The following is a 16,108-nucleotide window of genomic DNA, read 5'->3' as shown; positions in this document are numbered from 1 at the left end:
TTTTTGTCTCTAATAGCACCTAATGAAACATGCATTATGGGATAATAAGAAGCTTGGAAACTCAGTCACAACTCCATGAAATATAATAAATCAAAACGAATCATATCACTATCGAAACAATGAAATCGAAGTTAAAACGAAATCACATCAGCTCCAAAACATTGGTTTATAGATTAACCGTAAAAGATGCAACAAAATACTTTCAGACTTGATCAAAATACCATATTTACATTAAACCCATCTATGATTAATCAATTTTGTTGCCTGAATCTTGAATTTAAATAACGTTTTCGCCTGAATCTTATATTCCATTTCATTTAAAAACATCCAACCATATGAAAACACTGCTTAATTACCATAAACTCAATCCTACCATATACAAATCACATTCAAAAACTAAACAAATAACACAAAAACCCCAACCCAACATTCTTATTTCATACGCTTAAAAGATCACGAAGCTGGTTTTGTTCCCTGTTGTCAACACCACTCTCGAGTGATTCCACTGTAACCGCCGCCAAAATAGGTGAATCCATTGAGTCGCCACCACCACCACCGGTGGTGGCTGCCACCGCATCTCCTCCCTTTGGAAGCTCCGTCAAGATCTGAACAACTTCTCTCATGGTAGGCCTTTCCACCGCTTGTTCTTCAACACAAAGCAATGCCACATAAAACACATGCATCACTTCATGGGTCGGGGCATTGGGTAATCTCGGATCCACAATCTTTGAAACCCGTTCTTTGTTACCTCCGGTCATCTTTCTCACCCACTGAACGATGTCAACGCCGTCACCAAATTCCCCAACCGGTTTTCTCCCGGTGACCAGTTCCAATAGGACTACACCATAGCTATATACATCGCTTTTCTCATCAACCTTTAATGTGTATGCATATTCTGCAACAAAAAAAATAGACACGTGTCAATATTCTAATCCAAAACAGACACATGTCACAATTCTAATCCAAAACTGACACGTGTTAAGAATTAGGAATCTCTCTGTACCTGGTGCAATATACCCGTAAGAACCAGCAATGGCGGACATGCATTCAGATGTGCCAGAATCTTGTAAGAATTTAGCAAGACCAAAATCGGCAACATGGGCTTCGAGATTGGAATCTAGAAGGATGTTGTTGGATTTAACATCACGATGGAGGATCAATGGTGAACAATCATGATGGAGATAACAAAGTCCTTTTGCAGATTCGATGGCGATTTTATATCTTGTATCCCAATACAAATGGCCGCCTCTTTTTCCGTGAAGCATTTCTCCTAAGCTTCCGTTTGGCATATACTCGTAAACCAGGAGATTCGTTTCGTGATTTGAACAGAATCCAAGTAATCTTACGATGTATCGGTGTCTAATCCTCCCTAGGGTTTGAATCTCGGCGTTGAAACCATGATCATGGGCTGAACCACGGCTCATGACTGGTAATCGTTTCACAGCGACAAGCTCGTTGTTTGGCATCACTCCTTTGTAAACGATTCCGGCTCCTCCTTTTCCGATGATGTTGTCTTCCTTTAAGCTATCGAGAACATCATCGCAGGTGAAGTCTAGTCGCTGGAAAGCTGTGAGCTTCCATGATCGTGCGTCACTGGCTCGCTTTAGAGATCGAGCTTTAATGATTGCTGCAACTGCAAATACTATTGAACAGAGAAGCAGGCCGATAACGAGAAAAAGCTTGGTTGAAGGTGAGAGTGTTCCTTTTGAATGTGGTTGATGGGTCCCATTGGCGACTCCATCTTTACAAGGTCCTAAAAATGGTCCACAGAGATCTGGGTTTCCTAAAAATGAAGTGTAGTTGAAGTAGCTGAACTGGCCGGTGCCTGGAACCATGCCGGAAAGACTGTTATAGGAGAAATCAACAGATGTTAGACTCTGCATTGATGCTATTGAGGTCGGAATGTTGCCTACCAAATGATTTCGTGATACATTCAAGTAATTGAGAATGTGCATTCCTGTGAGTTCAGTAGGAATCTCACCGGAAAGCTGGTTCCGGCTAAGATCCACGTATGTTAACAGCTTACACTGGCTGATCTCCGGTGCAATTTCGCCGGAGAAGCTGTTGCCACTGAAATCAATCTTTGATAGTTGTTGTAGCTTCCCTATTTCAGACGGAATAGGACCTGTAAATTGGTTACCATCGAGCAAAAGTTTCTGAACGCCGGAAAAGTTACTAATGGTAGGAGGTAACGGACCGGAGAGATGGTTATTGGATAAACTCACCTGACCGAGGCTGATTGAAACAGAATTGGTCGCCGGGAATTCACCGGTGAGGAGGTTATTTTGAAGCTCAACCTGCGAGAGTTCAGGCAAACTGAGCATCCCTTTCGGAATCGAACCGTTGAGAAAATTATCCCCCATTCTGATTCGATTTAACGATTGGCATTCACCAAGGGACGCTGGTATCGGCCCAAACAAGAAGTTTCCCAATGTGATTAGGGTTTGAAGCTTGTTTCCGGTGCACAAATTAGGCGGAAGTTCGCCGGTTAATTTATTTGAAGACAGATCAAGTATTTGCAGCTTCCCGTTCTTTCCAAGACCTTGCGGAATGCTTCCGGTGAAGTTGTTTTCCCACAGCTGCAAGACTTCTAGCTCCGGCAATTCACCGATGAAGTCTGGTATTGAGCCGTGGAGTTTGTTACGAAACAGGTTTAGTAAGGTGAGGTTGAGGAGGTTGAGGAAGGAATCGGGTATTTCTCCGGTGAATATATTGTTTGAAAGATCCATTGATTTCAAGCTTTTTAAAGTTCCGAGCTCTTTCGGTAGAGATCCATAGAGCCCATTTACTTGTAAAAAGAGTGTATCTAGGTTTTGAAGTTTACCAAGTTCAGAAGGAACTTCTCCGGTGAGGCCACAGTTGGCGGCGTCGAAGCGAATGAGGTTTGATAAGTTACCAATTTCCGGAGGAATACCGCCGGTGAAATTATTGAAGTAGCCGATGTAGAGATATTTGAGGTTTGTTAGGTTTCCGATTTCCGGCGGGATAGCTCCAGTGAGTTCATTTCCGGAAACCGCTAGGTATTCGAGCGTAGGAAATCGGCCGTATTCCACCGGAATAATCCCAGAAAAATAGTTTCCGCCAAGGTGGAGATGACGAAGGTTTGTCATTTCCGACACAACAACAGGAAGATCTCCGGTCAAGTTGTTGTTGTAAAGGTCAAGCACTTGGAGAAACTTGAGGCTAGCAAGTTCTCGGGGAAAGGTTTCATTGAAGATGTTGTTAGACAGGTTTAGAAGACGAAGCCCAGAAATCAAAGAAAGCTCCGGAGGGATAGGCCCAACAATGTTGTTGGAAGCGACGGTGAAGTTAACGAGATTGCGAAGGTTTCCGATGTCGGAAGAAAGAGTTCCGGTGAGGTTAAGTCCAGAAACGTTTAAGGCGATGACATGACGATTGGAGTCGCAAGTAACACCAAACCAAGTGCAGTGACTAGTAGAGATCTTCCATGAAGAGAGAGTGGATTGTGGGTCGTCGGTGATGGCAGTTTTCAAGGAGAGGAGGGCTCGATATTCCGGCAACGGAGCCGATCCGACGGCGGAGGAATCGGGGAGAAGTTGTAAGTGGAGTAAAAGCAGGAAGAGAAGACAAAAACCCATCTTGGGCTCTCTGCAACTCTCCATTTCTCGAAAGCTTATTTCTTGAAGAAGGAAATGGGGAAGAAGAAAGATGATGGTGGGTAAAAGCAACTTAGGAGAGTATTCTCAGCACAAGCAATGTACAAGTATCGATGAACAATGTGCATATTATTAAAGCAAAGTTGCTATGTACTCGTAGTTTTTTACTCTAAACAAGGTTTTCCTTTTTTAACGTGTACTCATCGTCGCTTAAAATTTGTTCTTTTTCAAAATTTACTATATTTATTACGTTTTAAAAATTCTAGAAATTTTTTATGTTAAAAAATAGACAAAATTTTGGTTTTCTTAACAAGGTTTTCCTTTTTTTTTTTTTTTTCTCTGTGTGTTAAAAAAATTACAAAACTTTGACTTTTTTTTTTTTTTTTTTTTGGTTTTTTGGTCTAAATAAGATTTTTTTTTTTTTTTTTGTATTTTTTGTATTTTTGAAATTTTTTTATATTATTTTTTAATTTTTTCGTATTTTTAATAATCTTTGTTTTTTCATTTTATTTTTCATCAATTTAATTAAAAAATTTGACGTTTTCAAAAAAATGTAGAACTTATGAATATGTTATAGTATATTATAATTTTGGTGTTTTGAGTCTTTTTGGTTTTCAAATTGAAAAAAAATATATTTTGAATTTAAACTATTGGAATTTTATATAGAAATAGGATTTGCAAGTTACATTTTAAAATTTTAACAAGTTTTTTTAATAATTTTAAATCGCAAATACCACACATTGAAACATTAATTATAATATACTCTAATATTTTCTTACATTTTAAATTTTTTCAAAAATATCAAAAGAAGTATCGAACTGATGAAAAATAAAACGTAAAAGTTAAGAAAAAAAAAACAAAACAAAACAGAAAAAGACAAAAAAATTATAAACATATGAAGATATTAGAGTATATTATAATTTTGGTGTTTGAGTTTTGTTTTTTTTTTATTTTCTATTTTTCATTACTTCAAAATAAATAAATAAAATAAATTGCTAAAATTAAAAAATAAAAAAAATAGAAAACAAATACTAAAATAATGATAATGATAAATACAAACTTGAAATTATAAACAATAATTACTATGGAGTATCCAACTAAAAAAAACATAAACCGTAACGGTATAAAACTAATATATATATATATATATATATATATATATATATATATATATATATATATATATATATATATATATATAATAACGGTTCAATTCAAAAATAAGAAAAATAAAAGAAAAACGGTTTTGACACTGTTTATCAAATTTTAGTTTATTTACTTGAATCAAAATAAATAAAACATTAGAAAAATCATAAAAAAAAAAAAAACAAATTATGAAATAAAAATACAAAATAAAAGGTCGAAAAATTAAAAAAAAAAGTTATCAAATTGTTGAAATTATATATACATATATATATATATATATATATATATATATATATATATATATATATATATATATATATATATATATATATATATAAATTCAAGTTTCCAAAATTACACAAATGGTCATGGAGGTTTGTTGTTTATTAGATTTGTTACAAGAGTAAAATAGTTATTTCATAAAAATCTAGAAGCTGAAAGTTAGTTTTAAGGTCAAAGTCAAAAGGACCATTCATGAAATTTTGTAAATCACAGTGACCACTCGTTCCGTTTTCCATAGGAGTTGTCAAAGTGTGATATTTTGCAAGCCACAGAGACCAATTATGAAATTTTTTTCCAAAAGATATTTTAAAATTGACTCCAAAAAATGGTACCTTGTAAGTTGTAGTAGGTTTATAAAGAGATAATGACTTAAAATTATAAAATATTTTTCAATTTTAACACATTTGGTCACTGAGCTTTCTTTCGGTCCATATTTACCACTTCAATTTGTTTAATTGTATACATTCAGTATTTATGACAGACTACTCCAAATAAGCTAGAAACAATGACTTATTATGGTAATATATTTCTCATTTTGTACACATTTAGTCCTTAATATTTTCTGATGGAAAAAAAAAAGTCATTGTTGTTTTTGTACACATTAAGTATGTATGAATGGTTTTTTAGGTTTTTTTTCACAACAGTCTACATAGGACAATCATTAATGAGGTGTTCGGGGCTGTTCATGCTTATGGCCACTGTGGCCTTGATTGATTGGTGTTTAAGTATTGTCTTCTAAACGTCGTAAATTCTTCATACAATCTCAGATTTGAACGATTTTTATATCTATGTGTTCGTATTTGAGTCTACTACAATTTTCGTTTAAATTACTCCCATTAGAAAAGTTATAATATATTTTTACTTATGAGTTTATAAAAAAAAACATTGATACATATATTAATAAAGAATGCATGTATATAAAGATCGTAAATACAAATATATTACTTTTTAATGGGAGTAATCTAATCGAAAGTTGTAATAGACTTAAATACGAATGTATGGATATAAAAATTATTGAAATCTGAGATCATATAAAGAAGTTACGCCGTTCAGAACACAAGATCTAAGCGAAACACAAGACCTAAGCAACCAAGCAGCTGAGTTTGTGGTGGCCATAATCATCAACAACCACGAACACTTCATTAATTAATTGTTCGGCATAGGATGTTGTGAGAAAACCTAAAAAAAACCGGTCATAAGTACTACATGTGTATAAAAACAACAAGAGTTCATTTTCAACAAAAAAATATTAATGATTAAATGTGCAAAAAATATTAAGGACTAAATGTGTACAAAATAAAAAATATATTACTCAATTAAGTCATTTTTTTTCTGGCTTTTCTGGAATAGTTGGTCATAAGGATTGAATGTGTATATTTAAACAAGTTGAAGGGGGAAATATGGACGAAAAAATTAGTGACAAAATATGTACAAATCGAAAAGTATATTACCATTTTAAGTCATTTCCCATTTATAAACGAAGGGAACAAAATATTATAACGTGGAAATTCGTTTATATTCATTTATTTAATACTCCTTTCGTCCCATATGTATTTTTCACTTTTGACTTTTAAAATTTTTATTCTTCAACTTTGACCTAATATAATTTTGTTTTTAATATATAATGTTTGATACAAAATATATGAATGAAATGTGTTTTAAATGTTTTTTCATTGTTATAAGTTTCATAAAATATTTTATAACACAAGGTAAAATATTTAAGGTCAAAGTTGAAGAAAAAAGTTATCAAAAGTCAAAAGTGAATAACAAATATGAGACAGAGAGAGTATATAAATGAAAGTATATAAACGAATGAAACAAAATATCATATGATGGAAAATTCGTTTATATTCATTTATTTAATATATAAGCGAATATGAATAAGATATATTGTTTGTTTAGTTAAAGAAACGAGCATAAATAATAATATTGTTTTTTTTATTTATGTTTGTTTATATATGATTGTTTTATGTTTGTAAGTATTTTTTCATATTTTCCCATAAACAACTAATTAATGGATTTGTCATATTTTTTATGTTTGTTTATATTTGGATATTTATATTTGTTTATTTATGTATGGTTATTGATTTGAATGTTTATATTTATTTATGTACATCTTTTCATATATGTTTGTTTAGTTAATTTTTGGAAAGGGAACTTCGCTATTGAGGGTTTCCGGACCAGCTTTTGCACACCGACTAATCCCTCCTGCGAACATGAGGCCATGTCTCATGCCCTAAAGGCACTGTAGACGAACCTCCATGTCCAAAAGGGCTGAGTAGTGTTAGTATTTGAACATGGGTCAATAGGTTATCCACCATATCTTGTTTAATTTATTTGTTTTCTTTTGTTATGTATATTCATTTAAAATCATTTATATTATGTGATATGTTAGAACAACATGCTAGTACTAGGTTAGGGATCTTCAGGAATTGCATGATAGAATTGCCTGATTACATGATGCCTGCTAGCCTAGGGTTTCCTTTATATGAGATTTACATCATTACTATAGTTTGCTTAGTGTATGCAACACGGTCGTACATAATTAAGATCTTATAGCCTGAGAATGTTTGATTTAGCCATATGTTCTGTTCTTATTGATTAAGGGCATAGGGTAGGGTCAGTTATTCAAAAGTATATAGGGTCTAGTGTTATGTATGACTAGCATACACTAGTGCTGCAGGGTTGGTGGACGTTTCATGAATGGGTAGGTTGTGCGAAGGCCGGTAGGCCAGTTGTGAGACAGTTAGCCTTCCTCTAAGAGTGAGGTTGAGTGACCACCATATGCACGTATATTGTTAGGGTGTTGTGATGATACTTGAGACAAATATGGGTAGGTGTGGAAGATAGTATAGGCCCGTACTACTGAAAGCATAGGATCCATACACGTAGCAAGGAAGTCACAACCCCTAGGGTTTAGTCGGGAGTTGGTTCCCAGTTATTTATGCGGATTGTTTGATATCTTCCTGTTATATTATCAGTATGGTGGTTACGAGGTGTTTTGTGACTGGATCTAGATCGGGATCAGGGCAGGGCCAATGTTGACAGAGGATCGAGTCAGGGAGATCATCCGCAAGGAGGTGGTCGAGATTATCCGGGGTTAGATTCCGAAGTTGTTTGGGTCTGTCAAGACCACTATGATGGAGTACTTCGATGAGAGATACGCAACCCTTACAGAGACGGTTGTCGCTGCAACTGCATCGGTTGTATCAGCGGCAGGAGGAGGAGAAGGAGACACTCGGGGCTTCCAGTACAAGGACTTCGATAACAAAAAGCCCACTACTTTTAATGGGTCTCAGGACCCCATCAAGGCTATGAGATGGGTTTCTGATGTGGAGGGGTGTTTCTTTACTTGCTCGTGTCTTACTGACCAGAAGATCAGGTGTGCTCTGAACCTGCTAAGGTTCAGGGCCAAGGAATGGTGGAGGTTGACGACAAGGTCGTACACTGATGATTAGAGAGCTGCTGTTACTTGGGAGCAATTCAGGGATATGTTCCGCGCCCGATACATTCCATGAGTTGAGTGGGAATGATTGTCACATGAGTTTTGAGTTTGAGATAGGATGGGGAGTCGGTGACGAAGATCACCCATATGTTCATAGAGAGGGCGATGTTCTGCCTAGAGTTTGCTTCCGAGCAGGCTCAGATGACTCGTTATCTAAGCATGCTCAAGACGGACATCTGTCAGTTTGTTGCCACACAATGGCGTGAGTTGGAGATTGAGCTGCAGTTGAGGGAGCAGCGTCAGGCCCCGACACAGTCTCAGCCGACGCCGAAGCGATCTAAGACAGTTGATTTTAGGACCAGGGGTCAGCAGAGCCGCACTTGTGGAAAGTGCGGCAAGGGTCATTCTAGATTTTGTCGAGCGGGTAGTGGATGCCACAAGTGTTGCAAAGAAGAGCACTATGTTAGGGACTGTCGCCAGCCACCCCTGCATCGGATATGAGGATATGCTATCATTGTCATCAGGTTGGTCACGTGAAGACCAACTGTCCACAACTCGCAGCTAGGCCGACGCAGGTTCCAGCGCCGGCTACATTAAGGATTGCAGATGGGAGGCCAGTTAAGGCAAAGCCTCCGAAGGCTTAGGGGCGTGCCTTCCAGCTTACGGCTGAGGAGGCCAGGGTAGCATCGGATGTGGTTGCTGGTATGTTTTGATCTTTTATCTCATTTATTATATCTATTTTATGCTTATCTGTTGTACCTGTGATTAGGTACATTTTTAGTGAACTCCTTGCTTGCATTGGTTTTATTTGTGTAGCACCTAGTTCTTGGTATGTATTATGTTATTAAATCTTCATTTAATTTTTGCATTTTTGGCCTTGGACTCGGCGAGTCGAAGGACTGACTCGCTGAGTAAAAGCGGGATTAGACGCGGGACTTAAGTGATGGACTCGGTGAGTCGAGTCCCGGACTCGGCGAGTAGCCGCTGTTTGGACAAAAACCCTAATCCAGGGGTTTGCACCCTATTTAAGCGACCTTATGCAGCCTCCTTTCCCCCTTATGCTCCCAAACACTCCTCATAGCAACCCTAGCCATTTTTGTGAAGATCTAAGGCTTTTTGAGTGATTCTTGTGAGTTTTGGTCTCAAGGAAGAAGGAAGAGCATAGAAGGATCAAGAGGGGACTGAAGGATTCGAGTTTGGTTCATCATTTGCAGTCTTTGGAAGGTATAAATTCTGAACCTTTCTCATTCATTTGTTAGATCCCTCTTTAGGGTGATTTAGGGCTTTTATAAGCCATTTTTGGTGGCCAACCATGTTTGCAAACATGGTTGGGGGTTTGGACTTCTGTATCATGTCATTTTATGAGCCACAAGTCAGATCTAGGTTGCTTTTTGCACCAAGGAAGGCCCCATGCAACAAAAGAACCAATTTAGAGCCATTTAAGCTCTAATGTCCCATGCATGCATGTAAAGTTTGTAACTTTACGTGCTAGATCGAGTTTAGGGGCCTGGATCTATCATTTGGTTAAGTGTTGTACATCAGAAATCGAAGTTCTTAGTAAGGAATGTGATAGACTTGGCGAGTCCATTTCCTGAACTGGGCGAGTCCAAGGGTTTTGGTCCCATATCAGTGAGGGTCATAAGGACCGGTTGAGTGTGGAAGGGTTTTAGGAGTCTCGGGGAGTGACCCAACGTTCTGGACTAAACAAAGTGTTCTGGGAATTCATGGTACTCGGCGAGTGCATGAACGGACTCGGCAAGTCCAAGATAATCTTCATTGAACTCGGCGAGTTGTTCATCAACTCGGCGGGTCGAGGACAGAACGTGTTCATAGGATGAAGAGTAACTCGACGATTTGTTCATACAACTCGGCGAGTCAAGTCAGGACATGAGTATTAGTTGATGATGAACTCGACGAGTTGTTCATACAACTCGGCGAGTCGGATGTGGATTCAGTCGGTGTTCATTTAGAAGGAAAACTTGTCGAGTCACCGCCTAACTCGACGAGTAGAGACGGGTATGAGGTCTGATGGAAGGATAGGGACTCGGCGAGTTGACGAGTCAACTCGGCGAGTCAGGTCAACTAGAAGTTGACTTTGACTTTGACTTGGTCAAGGGGTAAAATCGTCATTTTACCCTAAGGGTAGATGTCAGTTTCTGACTAAGTGTTTTGTGGGAATTATAGTCGGAGGATTTCTGGAGCAACAGCGGCAGCAGTCAGAGGATTCCCACATAGTTCAGCAGCTACGAGGTGAGTTACCTTCCAGTAGCGGTGGGTCTACGGCCACAATGTCGGCCCACCAGTAGAGTTCGTATGTTAGGTGATTGTCTTCGTGATATCATCTAGGTTTGCTACTACCTGGTATGTTATATGCTAGCATGGTATGTTGTATGTGTAGAGTTCGGTTGTTAGGACCGAAGTGAGTCAGACACCCCATATACGTCTGACAGTATGTGATAATATGTTTGCATGTTGGCTTGTATGTTATAGGCGATAGAGGTAGTAGGAGGGGACCAGTCCCCGAGATTCGGTTGTTAGGACCGATGGGTAGTCAGCACCCCAAAATGGCTCGACACGGGTAGGTCAGCGCCCCAAAATGGCTTGACACGGGTAGGATGGCACCCCAGAATGGCCGTACGGGTAGGTCGGCACCCTAGAATGGCCGTACGGGTAGGTCGACACCCCAGAATGGTCGTACCGGGTAGGTCGGGCACCCCAGAAATGCCTGGAAGTATGTATGTGATATGATTGTATGGTATGTGGTATGATGGGGGAACTCACTAAGCTTCGTGCTTACAATTTTCAATTTTTGTTTCAGGTACCTCTTCAGCGAAGGGGAAGGAGCCGGTGCAGTAGCGGCACATCATACACACACACTTTGGTTTTCCGCATTATGATATATTCTGGGATTGTACTCTGACATTATTACTATTTTCATGTGTTGGGTATTTAGACACGAGATATGTTTATTGAAATGATATGATCGTATGACATTTTACTACAGATGTTTTATAAACTACTTAATTTAAATGAAATTTTTGGACGTGAAATTTGGGTTGTTACAATTTGACTTGGGGGCGAGTCGGTTTTTCGTATCTCGGACATTTAGTAGGGAGTTCAGTGTGCCAGTAGGCGAGCTAGAGTGACTGTTGCGAGTCTCTATCACCAAATAACACGGGGTTTCTGCTTCTTCGGTCTACCGAGGATGCGAGTTGGAGATCTTAAGAGTATCCTTTCTGATAGACTTGATTCCTATTCCCATGGGGGAAGTGTGCGTGATTATAGGGATGGATTGGCTTAGTCGATATGGTGCCATAATAGATTGCGAGGGCCAGCGGGTGGTAGTTCGAACCCCAAGTGGGGGAGAACTGATTGTATATGGCGAGGCCACTAGAATGGGATCAGGGTTTTGTTCAACCGCTAGGGCTCGACAGTATATTCTGCATGGGTGTGCGGGTTATCTAGCGTATGTGGTGGATACACGGGTAAGAGATCAGACTCCAGTTTTAGAGGTTCCGGTGGTTAGAGAGTTTGCTGATGTGTTCCTGGAGGAGTTACTTGGGGTACCTCCAGAGAGGCAGGTCGAGTTTCGGATCGACCTAATGCCGGGTGCGGCTCCTATCGCCAAGGCGTCGTACCGGTTGGCACCACTTGAGATACAGGAGTTGTCATCACAGCTGCAGGAACCACCGGGCAAGTAGTTCATTCGACCTAGCAGTTCTCCGTGGGGAACACCGATCCTCTTCGTCAAGAAGAAGGATAGTTCGCACCGGATGTGCATTGATTATAGGGAGTTGAACAAGTTAACAGTGAAGAACCGTTATCCACTCCCAAGGATAGATGATCTCTTTGATCAGTTGCAGGGTGCATCCTGGTTCTCCAAGATTGATTTGAGGTAGGCGTATCATTAGGTCCGGGTCAGAGAGGAGGACGTGGAGAAGACCGCCTTTTGGACTCGTTATGTTCATTACGAGTTCGTGGTGATGCCGTTTAGGCTCACCAACACGCCGGCAGTATTCATGGACCTGATGAATCGGGTATGCAGAACGATGCTTGATCGCTCGGTCATACTGTTTATCGATGATATCTTGGTGTATTCCAAAACCCGAGAGCAGCACGGGGAGCACCTCAGGGAGTTATTGGGAGTTCTGAGACGAGAACGGTTGTATGTTAAGTTATTGAAGTGTGAGTTTTGGTTATGAGAGGTCCAGTTCCTTGGGCATCTCGTTAACCAGGATGGGATTTTAGTCGACCCGGCCAAAACGAGGCAATCATGCAGTGGGAGGTGACGAGATCTCCCTCAGATATCAAGAGTTTTCTGGGATTAGCAGGGTACTACCAGAGATTCGTACGGGATTTCTCCAAGATTGCAATACCCCTCACTCGTCTGACAAGGAAAGGGGTGGATTTCCGGTGGGGCCCTGAGCAGCATAGAGCGTTTGAGACCCTCCGCCAGTGTTTGTGTGAGGATCTAGTTTTGACTCTTCCGGAGGGAGTTGAGGATTTTGTGGTGTTCAATGATGCATCCATCACAGGTTTGGGGACGGTCCTCATGCAGAGAGGATGAGTGATAGCCTACGCATCGCGGCAGCTGAAGCCGCAAGAGACTAGATACCCTACACATGATTTAGAGCTGGGAGCGGTGGTGTTTACTCTCAACATATGGAGACATTATCTATATGGGGTCTGTTGTACCGTATACACGGATCACAAGAGCTTGAGACACATCATGGATCAGGTGAACCTGAATATGAGGCAGCGCAGGTGGCTGGATGTAGTCAATAACTACGATTACGAGATCATTTACGACCCTGGAAAAGAGAATGTGGTTGCGGATGCCTTGAGCCGCAAGTTTGATGGGTCTTCCACCCCAGCGATATGTATAAGGATAGCGGTGGATTCCTCGCTTGTGAGTTTGATCAGGGATGCTCAGGTTGAGGGCATGCGACCTGAGAACTAGAAGATGGAGAGGATCAGGGGTGAGAACACCTGGCTTGTGCAGGATAGCAGAGGATTATTGACCCGATGCAGTCGAGTATGGGTTCTAATGTCCGATGGGGTCAAACAGACAGTCATGGAGGAGGCTCATAAGTCTCATTTCTCTATTCACCGGGGGCCACCAAGATGTACAAAGACCTGAGTTTGAGTTACCGGTGGCCATGTATGAAGCGAGAGATCGCTTGGTACGTCGAGAGGTGCTTGACCTGTAGGATGGTCCTGGCCGAGCATCAGAGGTTGCATGGTATAGTGCAGCCCCTGGAGATTCCCATGTGGAAATGGGAGCAGATCATGATGGATTTCATTACCAAACTGTCGAGGACGACGAAGGGGTTTGATGCTATATGGGTCATCGTAGATCGATTGACCAAGAGTGCCCATTTCTTGGCTACATGGGAGAGTTCTTTGGCCGAGAAGTTGGCCGACGTGTACGTTCACGAGATCGTTGCTCACCATGGGGTTCCGGTTTCCATTGTTTTCGACCGAGATGTTATATTTACCTCCCGTTTCTGGCAGAAGTTCCACGAGGAACTGGGCACACAGCTGCACTTTATCACAACATTTCATCCGCAAACCGACGGTCAGAGCGAGCGGACCATTCAGAACCTCGAGGATATGTTGAGGGCGTGTGTCATTGATTTTGGTGGGAGTTGGGATTCGCACCTACCCCTTGCAGAGTTCGCCTACAACAACAACTATCATTCCAGCGTTGGCGCCCCGCCTTTCGAGCTGTTTTATGGGCTGAGATGTCGCACCCCGGTTTGTTGGGGTGAGGTCGGACACAGGGTGATGGGATGGACGAAGGTAATCTTGCAGACTACCAAGAAGATTCAACAGATAAGGCGGCGACTACAGACCACTCAGAGTCGGCAGAAGAGTTACGCCGAGAGACACCGACCTGAGTTAGAGTTCCAGGTTGGTGATATGGTACTTCTGAAGGTCTCACCCTGGAAGGGTGTGACCCACTTTAGGAAGAGGGGGAAATTGGGTCCCCGTTACATTGGGCTGTTCAGGATCATTGCCAGGGTTGGCAAGGTGGTATACAGGTTAGAGCTACCGGAGGAGCTTAGTCAGATCCACAACACTTTCTACATTTCACAATTGCGAAAGTGCATTATGGATCAGGAGGCAATGGTGTCGTTGGATGATATTCAGGTCGATGAGCGCCCGAATTACATGGAGAGGCCTGTGGCCATACTGGAGAGGGAGATGAAGGTTCTACGGAACAAGGAGATACCTTTGGTGAAGGTACAATGAGAGCATCGGGGGGATTCGAGTGGACGTGGGAGCCCGATTCCGAGATGCGGGATCATTACCCGGATCTATTTCACGCAGCGGACTTCAAGGATGAAGTCTAAGTTAAGTGGGGGAGAATTGTAACATCCCAAGATTTGGCAGGTATTCTCGAACCCTCTTTTATCATTATCCTATCATTTATAGTCCTTGGGGTTGGAAGTGATGAGCCAATATAAGTTTAAGGGCGAAGTTTTGCAAACTTGGGCCAAGAGGGAGTACGATGCGCGTACATAAGAGTACGCTAAGTGTACTGAGGTCCGCCTTAGTACGTTGGGCATACACTTGTGTATGCTGGGCGTACTAATGTCAGGGTGAAACCCTAATATTTAGGGTTTGGGGCCTATATAAGCAACATTATGGGCACCAAGACCTCTCTTACCTCAGCCTCCACAGATTACATTCATCCTCCCCAAACCCTAGCCTCTCCTTTGTGTGTTTAAGCTTATTTGGTGTGTTCTTGAGTGCTTTTAGAGGAAGGTATTGCATCAAAGAGTTGGAGAAGAAGGTCAAGCTTGTAGATCTGAAGCTAGCTTGTGCTCAAGAAGCTCCAGAAGGTATAAATTCCAAACTTTATGCATATATGCATAGATCTCACCATTTTACTTTAATAAAACCATTTCTTGTCCCAAAAGCCATAAAGTGGTGCATGTTGGCGTTTTGGACGAAAAGGGTTGTCCTTCTAGACTATTGAAGGGACCTTGAGTGATAAAAATGAGGTCCCATTAGCTGTATGTGTCCCATGCATGGAGAAATAAGGTCTCAATGGATTAATACCAAGCATCAAGAACTTTATGTACGTCCAAAGTGATAAAGTTCATGACTTTATGTATCCTAGGCATGTTAGGTCTCTAGATCTGAAGTTTGGGCTTAAGTGCTTAAGCCATTAAGCACTTAATAAGGTTTTGGCAAACTATAGAGTACGCCCAACGTAAATCCAGTACGCCCAGAGTATTGGTTCAACTACCCCGATGGTGGTCAACGATTGGATGAGTATGCCCCGCGTACCAGAGGAGTATGCCTCGCGTACGTCCTTTGTTGGGCCTTTGTCAAATGGGCTTCAGATTTTGGGCTGGTTCTGGACTAAATGGAATTGGGCCTTTGCTGGACGTTGTAAATAAGATATTTTGGGCCCAGTGGTGATAGTGGATCATGGGGTTAGGCCCAATTAGGAAGTTGGGCCCAATTTAGTAAATTAGGCTAATAATGGGCTTTATATATGGACTTTCAAGTCAAGGATTGGGTAATTGGTCCTTGGCCCAAAAAAGAGAATGGACTTAATGAATGGTGTGGACTTTTAGTCAAGAAGGTTATTTTGGGTATTAAC

General features: G+C 40.8%; 1 protein-coding gene across 1 annotated transcript; it reads right to left on the bottom strand.

Moving 5' to 3' along the window:
• Positions 1 to 276: 276 nt before the first annotated feature.
• LOC111900236 (leucine-rich repeat receptor-like serine/threonine-protein kinase BAM1) lies at positions 277 to 3,752 on the bottom strand. The gene is made up of 2 exons (XM_023896109.3): positions 1,004 to 3,752; positions 277 to 895 (listed from the first exon to the last, which is right to left on the bottom strand). The coding sequence occupies exons 1-2, from the start codon at positions 3,621 to 3,623 to the stop codon at positions 438 to 440; spliced, it is 3,078 nt and encodes a 1,025-aa protein (XP_023751877.1). The 5' UTR covers positions 3,624 to 3,752; the 3' UTR covers positions 277 to 437.
• Between the last annotated feature and the right edge of the window lie 12,356 nt (positions 3,753 to 16,108).

The sequence above is a fragment of the Lactuca sativa genome, chromosome 2 (assembly GCF_002870075.4).
Source record: "Lactuca sativa cultivar Salinas chromosome 2, Lsat_Salinas_v11, whole genome shotgun sequence".
NCBI classification, from domain to species: domain Eukaryota; kingdom Viridiplantae; phylum Streptophyta; class Magnoliopsida; order Asterales; family Asteraceae; genus Lactuca; species Lactuca sativa.
Note: the sequence above shows the minus strand (reverse complement) of the source record. Positions and strands in the feature narration are given on the sequence as shown.

Bases quoted from the DNA above. Each gene is read 5' to 3' on its own strand.
- LOC111900236 (XM_023896109.3), bottom strand. From the start codon at position 3,623: ATGGAGAGTTGCAGAGAGCCCAAGATGGGTTTTTGTCTTCTCTTCCTG. The intron at 896-1,003 runs GTACAGAGAGAT...TTTTTGTTGCAG, and splicing joins TTACGGGTATATTGCACCAG to AATATGCATACACATTAAAG.